This window comes from Lampris incognitus, chromosome 1 (assembly GCF_029633865.1).
Source record: "Lampris incognitus isolate fLamInc1 chromosome 1, fLamInc1.hap2, whole genome shotgun sequence".
Taxonomy (NCBI): domain Eukaryota; kingdom Metazoa; phylum Chordata; class Actinopteri; order Lampriformes; family Lampridae; genus Lampris; species Lampris incognitus.
Window position 1 is genome coordinate 7,880,000 of NC_079211.1, and position 15,965 is coordinate 7,895,964.

The 15,965-nt window shown below is 46.3% G+C and overlaps 1 protein-coding gene across 1 annotated transcript in view; it reads left to right on the forward strand.

The window, feature by feature from the left end:
* Positions 1-15,965, forward strand: part of afg2a (AFG2 AAA ATPase homolog A) — a 230,219-nt gene that overhangs the window by 54,028 nt on the left and 160,226 nt on the right. The window contains exons 11-12 of the mRNA XM_056286923.1: positions 4,148-4,302; positions 13,561-13,770. Of these exons, the coding sequence (XP_056142898.1) occupies positions 4,148-4,302; positions 13,561-13,770 (365 nt within the window). The remainder of the gene's footprint in view (positions 1-4,147; positions 4,303-13,560; positions 13,771-15,965) is intronic.

Genomic DNA, 15,965 nt, shown 5'->3' on the forward strand with positions numbered 1-15,965 from the left:
AGTTCAAGGTTATCTTTATTGTCCCTCTAGGGAAAAATTGTTATGCTGCCAGGGTTAACATAATGACATAATACAAAAGGACAACATCAACAACAACACTGACAATAAATCACAAAACTAGTGCAGGGGAATGGAAATTCATACCAAGTATGAATATGCAAGAGTGCAAATACGCAAGTGTGCAAATGTGCCAGGGTGGTGAAAGGAATGCAGCTAGAGTGTTAACTGCCATTAAGCATAACGATACCACTTGGGATGAAGGAGGCATAGAGTCTTTTAGGAACACTTTATTTGTCATTTCCCCCAGCCCACAGCAGTGCAACACAAAGACAAAAACACATATCCAAAAACTACAAGAACACACATCCAAACTAACACATATGTCCAAACTAAACAAAAAAAAAAAAATCATTGTCCAAAGGAACGAACGCCAGCCAGGATGACTGTTGGAACTGCCGGTCTGCATGGGCTAGCAGTTAGCTTAGCTTGTCCCGCCTCTGCGTCCTGTCAGACCACCCTCAGTGTTTCCTCTTCGGGCGCAGGTCCAGGCAGAGGCCGTGGTCTTTGGGCCCACCGGACGCAGCGGACCAAGCTCTCCCAGCTGGTCCAGCACTAGCTGTCCCAGCCAGCCACCCTCGACACACCTCCCCGCACTCCACACGACGACATCAAAAACACCACAGTCAACGCCAGGTGAGGTTGCCGCCAGACCATCCTCGGTGTTCTCAGAACTGCCGGTCTGCACGGGCTAGCAGTTAGCTTAGCCTGCCCCGCTTCTGTGTCCTGTCAGACCTCGCTCAGTGTTACTTCCTTGGGTGCAGCTCTGGGCAAGGCCGTGGTTCCTGGGCCCACAGGACGTGGAAGACCAAGCTCTCCCAACTGATCCAGCGCCAGTTCTCTGAGCCATCACACGAAGACAAAACTTAGACGCAGACATGGACAAAGACATTGCATGGACGGTACTGGGTGAGGCTGCAGTAAATGTGAATTCGCGCCGCCATCTTCCCACGCCAGTACTGGGTGAGGCCGCTGCAAACATGAATTCGTGCCACCATGTTCCCACATTGGATGCGGAAGGTCCTCCGTACAGGTGCCCTAAAACGATGGCCTGAGGGCAATAGCTCAAACTCCCTATAGAGTGGATGGTCCTGGTAGTCCAGTGTAGCGTTAGTCCTCATAAAGACCTGCCTGTTATAAATTACCAAAAGCTTGGCTTGATTCCTCCCTGAGATCTTACTGGCCATTTTAACAAGACTTCCAAGTCTATTCTTATTGGACAAGTTTAGGTTTACAAACCAAGCAGTAATACAAAAGGTTTAAACAGATTCCGTGGAACTTCTGTAAGACAGTCATTATCTCAGTAGAAACGTTGAAAGAGTTCTTTCTCGGGAAAAAAAAGTCTTTGTTTGACCTTTTTAGAGGTAGCATCAACATGGGGTTCAAAACACAGTTTGTTATCGAGAACAATACCCAATTATTTATAGCTCTCCACTAGGTCAATGTCAGCACATTTTACAACACTTGGCAGTGGGCTTGGTGGTAACTTTCTGAAATCAATCATCATTTCTTTCGTTTTTGACACATTTAGATGGAGGAAAAACTCATCACACCAAGCCACAAAGTCATCCACCATTGGCTCCTGATCATGTTCCTCCTCTTTAAGAAGGCTAACAATAACAGAATCGTCAGCAAACCTTAAGATGTGCCTGTTCTTATAGTTGCCGTGACACGCATTGGTGTAGATGATGTAAAGAAGGGGAAAGACAGCAACCATAGGGGAACCGGTGGATGAGTATACCTGATTGGAGAGAACACTGTTAACCCTCACACACTGTAACCTTTCAATTAAAAAGTCCATCATTCATCCAGTCAGAATCAGAAACACTTTATTTGTCATTTCATTTCATGCACTTGTGCACATGAAATGAAATGAAACAGTGTCCCCTCATCTAAACTAATACATATATCTAAACTATTAAAAAAAATCACTGTCCAGGAGAAGGAATGCCAGCCAGGATGACTGTTGATACTGCTGGTCTGCATGGGCTAGCAGTTAGCTTAGCCTGCCCCGCTTCCACATCCTGTCAGACCACCCTCGGTGTTTCCTCTTCAGGCGCAGCTCCGGTCAGGGCCGTGGTCCTTGGGCCCACAGGATGCAGCAGACCAAGCTCCCTCAGCCAATCCAACGCCAGATCTCCCAGCCAGACACCTTCGACACACCTCCCTGCACTCCACACGACAACACTAAAAATACAGTCAAAGCGAGGCCGCCACCACACCGCCCTCGGTGTTATCGGAACTGCCGGTCTGCATGGGCTAGCAGTTAGCTTAGCCTGCCCTGCTTCTGTGTCCTGTCAGACCGCCCTCGGTATATCCTCTTCGGGCACAGCTCCAGGCAGGGTTGTGGTTCCTGGGCCCACAGTACGTAGCAGACCAAGCTCTCGCAGCCATCAAACGAAGACAAACTCAGACGTGGACAAAGACACTGCATGAACGGTACTGGGTGAGGCCGCTACAAACGTGAATTCGCGCCACCATCTCCCCGCACCGGTACTGGGTGAGGCCACTGTGAATGTGAATTTTTGCTGCCATCTTCCCACACTGGAAGCGGGAAAAAAACCAGGTTAGGATCGAGTTTAAATTGGCCGATGAGCCTCTGTGCGAGCAGCAATGGCCGGATGGTATTGAGTGCTGAAGAGAAATCAATAAATAGAAGTCTGACATGAGTCTTGGGGCCCTCCAAATGCTGATACAGAAAGTGTAAGAGTGTGACAACCACATCCTCCACACCTCTACCGGGCCTGTACGCAAACTGAAAACGGATCTAGTTGTTCCTCAGCCTGCATTAATACCTCATTCTTGATAAGCTTCTCAAATGACTTCATAACTAAAGAAGTCAAAGCTACTGGCCTGAAATCATTTAACGCTCTAGGGGTATTACTCTTGGCTACTGCAACAGTAATGGAATGTTTCCAAAGCTTGGGGACCTTCTACAGCTTAAGAGATCGAGTAAAAATGTACTGAAATATACTGCTTCACTGGGCAGCTCCCAGGACTGAGCTTTTCACTGAGAAAATGCTAAAATGCTGTCCCCCAATTTTGATGACAGAGAAAATATGAATACATGTGAAGCCAGTGAGGTTTTAAATAAAGGATATGCACGATTAACAAACTTCCCTCCGGATGACTAAGATGTATTTTTCCTAAGTTTCACTCCCTCTTTAAGAATTGGGTTTGGTCTCGTCACAACATGGCCCACAGTACATAGGCTATGAAATGTCACTCATCACTTTACTGACTGGAACGCTGACATCTCCCTTTTGAATCAACCCTTTTGTGACCTCTCACAGACTCGTGCTCCATACGGACAAGTCTGCATTTGAACTTCCATCTTCCCTGCTCTTCCTCTTTGTTCTGTGACTGAAGGCACTGAAGCTGACGTTATTCAGGCCTTAAAGCACTTCAATTACAGCTCCCTCCGACTTGCCCTCCCTCCACCCCACTCGTCCCGATAATTCACGACCAATTATTTCCCTCGTCAAAAGGGGAATTAGTGTTCATTTTGAGATTTTGCATTTGTTCGGCATGTATCATCCGTGGCATGTACGAGCATGCATGTTTTGAATAAAAAAGTTGGACCGGTTGAATGTGGGTTTGGAATCAAAACCCTCAAGCCATGTCAACACTAGTGTTGTCTGTTGAGCCCAAATAGGCTCTCATACAAACTTCCTTTATCCCTGCAGATATCTCAAATCACCATCTGTCTATATTCCAAAGAATTCAGCACCAAAATAGGCTGTCTGTGTCTTGTCCTCGGGCAAAACTGGGGAGTTGTTTCAGAAACATTTCCTGATAACTGGTTTTGATGAAGTTCTTGTTTTCTGTGTTAATTTATTTTTTGGACATTTGCCCAAGAGCTTTTAACATTGCTTAAGGCAGCATAAAAAAGTTTTTCCTGCATTATAACTTGATTGCTTGTATATCTGTTTTGTTTATTTGTTGGTTCCTTCTATTTTCCAGTGAGCAAATACTCCTCACAAATCATTTCTTTGTCTTCATCGTGTTCTTCTTCATCCTCCTCTTCATATCTATTCCTGTGATGGTAGATGTTTCGGTGTAGGTTCATTTAAACTTTGTCTTTGTCCAGGTCTGCATGCATTGAGGCGAGCTCTGGCAGACATCCCCCAGCCGTTGGACGGGCAACTGACGGGAAAAGTGACCGTTACCCTGCAGGACCTCCAGTGGGCCATGTCCGCGGTCAAGCCCAGCGCCATGCGGGAAGTGGCCATTGACGTCCCCAAGGTTTGTCTGCAATAAAACGTCTCTCTGCACGGTCCTCACGCTGTCACAGAAAGTCTGGAAAATCACCGCGTTGAAAATAATGTTTACCAAGACCAGGAAAAGTTATGGGAATTGACAGATATCCAAAAAAGCTTTCTACACCAGATGGATACCCCCCCCCCCCATATTCCTTTCTTAAACTAATAAAGTGTTTATTCTTAGGAGCAACTGCTGGCTGAGCTGAGCAGCTTTGACATATTTCAGATTAAAAATTCCACACAAAAAAAGAAAGATCAGAAATAGCAGTATCCCTCTACATTTTTAGTCAAAGCTTCACAGGGACCATCATCACACATGCCTTTCTACTATTATCAGAGTCAACCCGAACCATAATAACACAACCTGGCATAAGTAATAAAACACAACCAGTCCGGCTGCTTTGATTTTCAGTTTGTGTTCCACACAGCGGTGTTCCGGTCCTCGGGCTGACGCTCACTGGTACTTATCAAGTAAACAATACCTCATTCAAAGTGTCAAAACAGACAAATAACATCATGAAGATAGACCCAGAGCATTGTCGCTTGTTGACACACCAGAAAATTCTCGACATCATCATCATCATCCTCTAACGCTCTGTTCTGGCATGGAGGTCACATTCTTCCCTTCAACTCCTGATGCACATCCACAAATCGCTCAGCTACTTTCAAGACCACTGACCAGTGACTCACAAACACTCAAAAGACCTGAGTGGAGACGTGTGTGTGTGTGTGTGTGTGTGTGTGTGTGTGTGGTAAGGGAGGCGGAGGGGTACCAAGAAGGGAGCAGGATGGAAATGACCCTGTGGCCATTTTACCCCCCTCTGGAACGGAGATAAATTACTTGGCTCTCAAAACGGAGGGGTGGGTGGGGGTGGGGGGTGGAGGGATGAGAGGACAGCAGTGAGACTCCAGGATGTTTTGGAGTTTGCATGTGCAAGACATAACGGACAGGAAGAAGGCTAACATCATCCTCCACCGGTAATTGAAAGCAGATCAGGTCGCTGGCGGTTCCTGCCAGCGACCAGAAAAAAGGGGAGAGGGAGGGAAGGAGGGAGGGAGGGAGAGAGAGAGAGAGAGAGAGAATCCTTCACTCTGCCGCTCTGCACTGAACTCACTCTGAGACGTTCAGTCCTTGTGGCTGGTTCCTGGAAACGGAGGGAGAGGTTTTTTTTTTCTCGCATCCCCCTAGCTCAGCTCAGCTCAGCTGAAGGGCCGGCCGCAGAGCCCCGGACTTGATTATATCCACATGAGTGAAAACATTTGTTTCTAATCCATTTTATATAAGAAACTTCCAGTGGTGCCGGACAAGTACACGCCTCGAGTTCCCCGGAAAGAACGCTTTTTGACTTTTCCCTCCCCTGCAGAAAATGCTGCTTAGCCGACAAGATATTTACACATAAACATCATGAAAGTTTGTGCGTAATCTTTTGTTTATTTTGTGTCAGTAGGTTTTTGTTCCTCTTTTTCTTTTTTCTTTTTCTTTTTTGTTGGACTTTTTTTTGTTAACCATCCTTTTTTTGGGTACTCCACCGCACAGTCTGGTTTTGATATTCTCATCTGGCAGCTGTGAGCAAGACAGTTATTCCTTCCCCTAAAAAAGCTTCCTGCTTGCATATATCTCTCACTATTTCTCTATCTCTATTTCTCTGTTGATTTCTCTCTCTCTGTCTCTCTGTCTCTCTCTCTCTCTCTCTCTCTGTCTCTGTCTCCGTCTCTCTCTGTCTCAGTCTCTGTCTGTCTCCGTCTCTCTCTGTCTCCGTCGCTCTCTCTTGCTTCCTATCTCTCTCTATCTTGCTCTCTCTCTCTCTCTCTCTCTCTCTCTCTCTCTCTCTCTCTCTCTCTCTCTCTCTCCCTCTCTCTCTCTCTGTCTCCGTCTCGTCTCTGTCTCTCTGTCTCTGTCTCTGTCTCTCTGTCTCTGTCTCTCTCTCTCTCTCTCTCTCTCTCTCTCTCTCTCTCTCTCTCTCTCTCTCTCTCTCTCTCTCTCTCTCTCTATCTCTCTCTCTGTCTCCGTCTCGTCTCTCTCTCTCTGTCTCTGTCTCGCTCTCTGTCTCTGTCTCGCTCTCTCTCTCTGTCTCTCTCTCTCTCTCTCTCTTGCTCTCTGTGTGTGTGTGTGTGTGTGTGTGTGTCTCTCTCTCTCTCCGTCTCTCTCTCTCTCTTGCTCTCTCACCCTGCTCCACACCCTCCCTTCAACCCCATCAAAGAAGCAGAGCCTTACAGGCTCCTTGTAAAGTTCAGAAAACAACAGTAAAAGATAATAACTAGGTCTCGTGTTTAAAAAGAAAGAAAGAAAGGAAGACGGGGTGGCGAGGGGGGTGTAATAAAACCCCCCAAAAAACAAACAAAAATACCCCGAACCCAGCGAGGTGTGAGTCAAAACATTGCCCTCTAATTCTACAGTCACTTTACCTGCGACAGATAGCACCTTGCCATTATAACATCAGTTTGTCGGGATTGATCTCCGATACCTCCTGCTTGTCTGCAGACTCTCTCTCAAAAAAAGAAAAGATGAATGGAAAAACTGGATTTTTGTGAACGGCTGACATGAGGAAGCCGGGCTTGGAGGTGTGTGATTGATTTGTGATCGGGTGATTGGCAGTGCAGTAAGTAGAAGGTTTTAGAAAACCCGGAGACAGGATCAGCACCACCACACGCCGATCGAGCAGAACTGAAATGTCAGGTTCCTGAAGTAAAAGTGCCAGTCATGAGGCATCTGGGTGGCATAGCGGTCTATTCCGTTGCCTACCGACACGGAAATCGCCGGATCAAGTCCCCGTGTTACCTCCGGCTTGGTCACGCATCCCTAAAGACACAATTGGCCGTGTCTGCGGGTGGGAAGCCGGATGTGGGTATGTGTCCTGGTCGCTGCACTAGCACCACCTCTGGTCGGTCATGGCGCCTGTTCAGTGGGGAGGGGGAACTGGGGGGAATAGCGTGATCCTCCCACGCGCTATGCCCCCCCCCCTGGTGAAACTCCTCACTGTCAGGTGAAAAGAAGCGGCTGGTGACTCCACATGTATGGGAGGAGGCATGTGGTAGTCTGCAGCCCTTCCTGGATCGGGGGGGGGGGAGCCGTGACTGGGATGGCTCGGAAGAGTGGGTAATTGGCCGGATACAACTGGGGAGAAAATAGGGGGAAAATCCCCCCCCAAAAAAAAGGTGCAATTCATAGTCACCATGGGGAACTCGATTATCAGCCAAAATGTTTTAACTGTACACCGTAGACTTGCTGTGAGCCGCGGGTTGGTGAAACCATGCTACATGCTGCTGTAGAAGCCACAATTCAGTCGCAATTCCAGCTTCGATTTTTAGAAATCCCGTCGGTAAAGTACTAAACTCACCACGCCAATGTCCGTTTCATCAATCAGCGACGCTGACGTTGCCACGGAGATATAAGCCGCTTTCCGAGGTTGCATCGCCCCTGTCGGCTAGCAACCTGCCCCACTATGTCTCCCCTGTCAGACGCGATGGAAGGATGAGGAGGAGACAAAACACACAAGACGGCACTAAGAAGAAAATGTATTCGATTGGGAACGTTTGTTGAAACCGGCTGAGAGTGAGGGGGAAAGGGATTTCATGACGTCATTTGCGATGCTCTGTAAAATGAGCAGTTCATTCCCTCTTAAAAGTTAGTATGCAATGTTTTTGTTTGGATTTTTTTTTTCTTCTGTTTTTCAGATTTTTTTTTTTTTTTGCTCAGTCAATCAGGCCACGATTCGTCTTTTAGCTGGTTGGATCGGTTAATGGCTTAAAATGATCCGTATTCTTCATCCTTAAACCTCCATATCATCACCCGTTCTCTGTTTACCTTCTTCCTCTGTTTTCATCCCTTCTTCACATCCCATCAAGATTCCATTTGCTTTCCTTTCTTGCCTCTTTTCTGTCTTCCTCCGTGTTGTTCCTTTGCGGCGCTCATTCCATTGACAGAAACAACAGGAAATATTCATTCATGATCTTGTTTCCATCATGAAAATGAACACATAACTTAAAAAAAAAAAAAAAAAAAAACTAAACTAAAAATGTTGTTCTAACCTGATGGACAGGCCAGTTTGTTTCAACCCATTTTTAACTAACGTAGAAAGCCAACATTTTAATTTCTTGACTAAAACTATGACATTATTTGTCGACGAGCAGATGAAAATGAGATGAAAAGTAAATCCTACGTGACCTTTGTAAGCAAAACCTGTCAAGTGGGAACGTCAGTACATGTCCATCAGTACATTTGCTAGTGGATTTTATGTACGGGGGGGTGGGTTTGATATAGTTATTGCCTCATTTCTGTGCTGGATAGAGAAGAAAGGTTGTGGATGAATATTTCTTACTGCATTTTTCATCATCATGTTTTCTGTCTCCGACTCTCTGCTCCGCAATTTACATTATTTACATTCATCTGTGGCCTTCACTTCATTTTTCCTTCTGTCCTATTCATCTTAATGTCTTTTCTTCTCTCTCTCTCTCTCTCTCTCTCTCTCTGTCTCACTCTTTCTCTCTCTCTCTCTTCCTGTCGCCCTCGCTTGCCCTGTGCTATGTGGTATTTACAGTATGTGGCTGGACGCCAGCTTTCCATTAGGTTTTCGGCTCTCTGTCGACGGGGCCTGGGATGTGTTACCTCAGAGAGAGAGAGCGAGAGAGAGAGAGAGAGAGAGAGAGAGCGAGCGAGAGAGAGCGAGAGACAGAGAGCTTCACCCACAAAAGGAAATCTAATATTTGTGTATGCAATTGTTGTGTTCTTTTTTCCCCCCAATATACAAATGTTATCATATTATAACGCTGACTTCACTTACCTTTTCATGCTTCTTTTTTTTTTTAAACAAGTGTATTTCCAAAAGCTTGGCAGTGTAAATGTTAACTGTGTCATGCCAGCACAGCACACTGAAAGGTCCCCAGTTTCCTGCTGATGGAGCGCGAGATTGAGTGGTTGTTTTGTCCTGCACAGGTGTTTGTCTTTATCTGGTGTTATGTATCTCCTGTTGTACACCACCAGCCTCCCTCTCTCTCTCTCTCTCTCTCTCTCTCTCTCTCTCTCTCTCTCTCTCTCTCTCTCTCTCTCTCTCTCTCTCCATCCTTTCCCTCATTTTTTCAATTTCATTGTGTGTTATTTGCACGACAAAATTGACACAAAAACAGGTGAAAATGCTTTATAAGGGTTTATGAAGGTGGGGATACCTGCAGCCAGTTGAGACTGAAGAGGTCACTTAGATGAGCGAGGAAACGTTTCTCTCAGTAAACGTCTCCAGATGAACTGATTCAACTTTCTGTGATTTTTGGAGTTTTCCCCCCTTCTTCCCCCTAATTGTACCAGGCCAATTACCCTGTTTTCTGAGCCGTCCCGGCCACTGCTCCACCCCCTCTGCCGATCCGGGGAGGGCTGCAGACTACTACATGCCTCCTCCCATACACGTGGAGTCGCCAGCCGCTTCTTTTCACCTGACAGTGATGAGTTTCACCAGGGGGGACGTAGCGCGTGGGAGTATCACACTATTCCCCCCAGTTCCCCCTCCCCCCCGAACGACCAGGGGAGGCGCTAGTGCAGCGTCCAGGACACATACCCACATCCGGCTTCCCACCCGCAGACATGGCCAATTGGGACGCCCGAGCAAACCGGAGGTAACACAGGGATTTGAACCGGCAATCACCGTGTTGGTAGGCAACGGAATAGACCGTTACACGACCTGGATGCCCCCTTACCTGAATTATTGAGCATGCATGAAAACATTTTGAAAATGCTTTACAAAATGCAAAAAAAAAAGACATTTAAATAAGAAATCCACAGTAAACTAGAAACGTAAAAAAGAAACAAAGAATGAAAATGTAATAAGAAATTAAAAGAGAAATCAAAAGATACAATCTTAGAAGAAATATTTATTTTTATTATCACCCGTATTATAATTTATTGCTAAATTATTTAAAACATGAAATGAAAATTCCCTTTTTTACCATCTTAGCTTATTTTCTCAGTCATATCCTGTACCTCTTCCACAGCTTATTAAAATTTAAAATTTCCGTTTTTTTTTTTTATTCCATATCAGAATCTAATCACCTTAACTTCCTCTTAAACAGCCAAGTTTTTGTGATCGCATCACCAAACCGAGTCATCAACATTCCAACCAATAATATCACGGAATGTTTTCCACCGTCCAATCAAATCACGCTCCTCCATCCGTTTTGTCCCGCCCTAAATATGTCACATTACGGAAGCAGGATACGCGCTCTGGATGCCATTTAACGTTGTATTTAATACTCACTTCGTCAGTAGAGCAGAACACTGGAAGAACATTTTTTAAGATTAATTTATAAGTAATCCCTCTCACGCCATCTCTTCAGCTCATTAGCTGCCAGTATCAACAATACAAAATCTCCAAAAATTATTATTTATTTATTTTTTCCTTTTTCTCCCCAATTGTACTTGGCCAATTACCCTATTTTCCGAGTCGTCCTGGTCCCTGCTCCACCCCCTCTGCTAATCCGGGGAGGGCTGCAGACTACCACATGCTTCCTCCGATACATGTGGAGTCGCCAGCCACTTCTTTTCACCTGACAGTGAGGAGAGGTGCTGGGTATATTGGGAGAAGGATGCTGAATTATGAAGCTGGGAAGAGGGAAGGCCAAAGAGGAGGTTTATTGATGTGGTGAGGGAGGACATGCAGGAGGCTGGTGTGACAGAGGGAGCTGCAGAGGACAGGATAACATGGAAACAGATGATCCGCTGTGGCGACCCCTAACGGGAGCAGCCGAAAGTAGTAGTAGTAGTAGTAGTAGTAGTAGTAGTAGTAGTAGTAGTGTGGAGTTTCGCCAGTAGGACGTAGCGCATGGGAGGATCCCACTATTCCCCCCAGTTCCCCCTCCCCCCCGAACAGGTGCCCCAACCGACCAGAGGAGGCGCTAGTGCAGCGGGCCAGGACACACACCCACATCCGGCTTCCCACCTGCAGACACGGCCAATTATGTCTGTAGGGACGCCTGACCAAGCCGAAGGTAACATGGGGGATTTGATCCGGCGACCCCCTATGTTGGTAGGCAAGGGAATAGACTGCCACACCACCTGGACGCCTTCCAGAAATTGTTTTGAGCATTTTACAGACATCCATGATTTTGTTTCAGTGTTGTTTTTTTTAATGATTTATGGTTTATTCAGCTTTTTCAATACAATTTTTTTTGTTGATAGGAAACGTTGCAATCAGTGATTCACAAGCACGTAGGAAAAGGGTTGAGCCATGTTGAACTGATAAATATTACTACGTGTAGCACGCAGTGTTTTTACTGCCTGAAGTCAGTGCAACAGGCTTTTTTTTTTTTAGCTGATATAGCCTTCTCTTTGGGGAACATGCAATCTTGAATTTCAACATTTGAGTTATTATGTACTTGGCCATTACTGTCATCTCTCTCTCTCTCTCTCTCTCTCTCTCTCTCTCTCTCTCTCTCTCTCTCTCTCTCTCTCTCTCTCGCACGCACCCGCGCGTGCATTGTAGCCCGTCAAAACAACTCTTTGATTGTACACACACCCTCAATGACCTCTCTCTCCTCCCAAACAAACTTTCTGTTCCACTTCAACACCCCCCCCCCCATCATCCTCCCATCATCCCCCCATCACCCATTCCTCTTGTGAATCTGGATGAGCTCATCGCTCCCTTCAGAAATTCCAGTCAGGCATGACAGACCTTAAAAGGTCCTGTGCGTGGATGGCGTGAGCCCACACAAGATATCGACACAGAAATCTTGTCAGTTTGGTCTGTTGCGTTCATGAACGGTAAATACAATGGCATCTGTTGCTGTGTCTGGTTTTGTCACAGAATAATACGGTGCAGTACCTCATCGGCAACCACAGCATTTTGATGCTGGTCCCATGTGATACCTGTAGTACCTGATATATACCATGGTATCATGGTGTCTGAATTCTAAGTAGTACTTTTTTATAATCCATACTGTGCAATTAGTTTGTGCATGTGCCATTTAAATTAAAGGGGGGAAAAAAGGGCGTCAGGGAAGTGTAGTGGTCTATTCCATTGCCTACCAACACAGAGATCGCTGGTTTGAATCCCCATCCCTACACCCTACAGACACAATTGGCTGTGTCTGCGGGTGAGAAGCCGGATGTGGTTATGTGTCCTGGCCGCTGCACTAGCGCCTCCCCCGGTCAGTCGGGGTGCCTGTTCAGGGGGGAGTGGAAACTGGGGGGAATAGCGTGATCCTCCTACACGCCACGTACCCCCGGTGAAACTCCTCACTGTCAGGTGAAAAGAAGCGGCTGGCGATGCCACATGTATGGGAGGAGGCATGTGATAGTCTGCAGCCCTCCCCGGATTGGCAGAGGGGGTGGAGCAACGACTGGGATGGCTCAGAAGGGTGGGGTAATTGGCCAAGTGCAATTAGGGGGGAAAAAGGGGGGAAAACTCCAAAAATCACAGAAAGTTGAATCAGTTCATCTTGACACGTGTACTGAGAGAAACGTTTCATCACTCATCTAAGTGACCTCTTCAGTCTCAACTGACCGCAGGTATCCCCACCTTCATAAACCACCTTGACCATAAATTGGCTAAGTACAATTGGGGAGAAAAATTAGGAAAAAAAAGCTTTAAAAAAAAGTGGGGGGGGGGGAGATCTGCGATATCCAGTCCAAAGAGCACAATGAAGAGGAGTTTAATGAAAACAAATGAATGCGAGAGTTGGCTAGCTCGCCAAAAAGTGCATAAACATCCTCCCACATGAAGGAGAAACGCCATGCTTTGAATATTAATCAACGAAGCGTTGTCTCTATTGCCTGTTGAAGGTTTTACTTTACTCCACCACATCAAGTATCGGCATACTCGGTCCCGTAAAATGTATTATCAGAACAGCCTTGCCGCAGGTCATTTATTCATTAAAATCCAGATTCTCTTTTTTGTTGTTGTTTTTTTCATCCTTTGTATTTTATATCATTCATACATAAAAATCTCACATTATTGTCATTATTATTGAACAGCACTATAAATCTATTATATACGGGGAGTAAAACTGGTTACATCTGCTAAAAAGATGACATTTAAAAGAGAGGGAGGGTTTAGAAACATACAGAACACATTGGGAATGTTCCTTCAGAATATCAAAGTCCAGCTTCTGCAAAGAAAAAAAAAAGAAAGACTTTGGGGAGTCATGACTTACTCTTGGTGAGACTTCTGCAGAGCTTTGAGCACCAAGCTTTAGACGGATAATTTCTTTATCTAATATGTCTCTTTTTTGTCCCCTCCCTCCCCACACACCTGTCTAGGTGCGCTGGTCCGACATTGGCGGGATGGAGGAGGTGAAGCTGAAGCTGAAGCAGGCAGTGGAGTGGCCCCTGATGCACCCAGAGGTCTTCACCCGCATGGGGATTCAACCCCCAAAAGGAGTCCTTCTATACGGACCGCCGGGCTGCTCCAAAACCATGATTGCTAAGGCCTTGGCTAACGAGAGCGGGCTGAACTTCCTTGCCATAAAAGTGAGCGATATTATTCTAATTTTAAACATTTTTGTTCCTTCTAAAACAGCATTTGACCTTCAGATAGACTGAAAGGTGACTCGTTTTCTCCACAATATTCAAATATTGTTTGACAGACGAGATCAGGCAGGAGCCTCCGTGGACTATGATGTTTGCGGATGACATTGTGATCTGTATTGAGAGTAGGGTGCAGGTGGAGGAGAGCCTGGAGAGGTGGAGGTATGCACTGGAGAGAAGAGGAATGAAAGTCAGTAGGAGCAAGACGGAATACCTATGCGTGAATGAGAGGGAGGACAGTGGAATGATGAGGATGCAAGGAGTAGAGGTGACGAAGGCGTATGAGTTTAAATACTTGGGGTCAACTGTCCAAAGTAACGGGGAGTGTGGAAGAGAGGTGAAGAAGAGAGTGCAGGCAGGGTGGAGTGGGTGGAGAAGAGTGTCAGGAGTGATTTGTGACAGAAGGTTACCAGCAACAGTTAAGGGAAGGTTTACAGGATGGTGGTGAGACCAGCTATGTTATATGGTTTGGAGACAGTGGCACTGATGAAAAGACAGGAGCTGGAGCTGGAGGTGGCAGAGTTGAAGATGATAAGATTTTCACTGGGGGTGACGAAGGAGGACAGGATTAGGAACGAGTATATTAGAGGGACCACTCAGGTTGGATGGTTTGGGGACAAAGCAAGAGAGACAAGACTGAGATGGCTTGGACATGTGTAGAGGAGAGATGCTGGGTATATTGGGAGAAGGATGCTGAAGATGGAGCTGCCAGGGAAGAGGAGAAGAGGAAGGCCAAAGAGGAGGTTTATGGATGTGGTGAGGGAGGACATGCAGGTGGCTGGTGTGACAGAGGCAGATGCAGAGGACAGGAAGAGATGGAAATGAATGATCCGCTGTGGTGACCCCTAACGGGAGCAGCCGAAAGTAGCAGTAGTAGTAGTAGTTGATACAAATATTGTTTGCTTTTTGTTCAGGTGCATCTGATAACGAGTTCAGATGTGTGTAGAGGTTCAGCTGGTGTTTCCAGCTTTGTTTCTGAAGTATAATATACACAGTTAATAACGTGTGCTGGGCAACAAACGCCCAAATCTCCCTTTAAAACATTAAAATGAGAGTTATCATTCACTTCATTTTACCTTGGTCTACATATGGTGTAGATATGGTCTCCATATGGTCTGCATATGGTGTAGGATTGTAGTTTATTCCACAGAGAGCTAATTGATTTATTAAACATTGTTGTCTTTCTGGAGAAACAGCCTGTCCATGATACACAGAACCACTACTGTCACTACTACTACTGCTGGTACTACTACTACTACTACTATTACTACTACTACTACTACTGCTACTACTACTGCTACGACTACTACTACAACTACTACTGGTACTGCTACTACTACTACTACTACTACTACTACTGCTACTACTACTGGTACTGCTACTACTTCTACTACTAATACTACTACTGCTACTACTACTACTGCTACTGCTACTACTACTGCTACTACTACTGCTACGACTACTACTACAACTACTACTGCTACTGCTACTACTACTACTACTGCTACTGCTACTTCTACTACTACTACTACTACTTTTGGCTGCTTCCGTTAGGGGGCTTCACAGCGGATCATCCGTTTCCATCTCTTCCTGTCCTCTGCATCTTCCTCTGTCACACCAGCCACCTGCATGTCCTCCCTCACCACATCCGTAAACCTCCTCTTTGGCCTCCCTCTTTTCCTCTTCCCCGGCAGCTCCATATTCAGCATCCTTCTCCCAATAAACCCAGCATCTCTCACACAGAACACGTCAAGTAAACATTCAAATACAGCGTAGAACTCAATCGCAGAACAGAAAACGAAACCAAACGACGATGATAAACCCACGGGCGTCCTCCGATACGTGTGGAGTCGCCAGCCGTTTCTTTTCACCTGAGAGTGAGGAGTTTCACCAGGGGGGACGTAGCGCGTGGGAGGATCACGCTATTCCCCCCAGTCCCCGCCCCCTGAACAGGCGCCCCGACCGACCAGAGGAGGCGCTAGTGCAGCGACCAGGACGCATAGTACTCACATCTGGCTTCCCACCCACAGACACGGCCAGTTGTGTCTGTAGGGACGCCCGACCAAGCCGGAGGTAACACGGGGATTCCAACCGGCGATCCCCGTGTTGGTAGGCAACACAATAGACCACCACGCCAC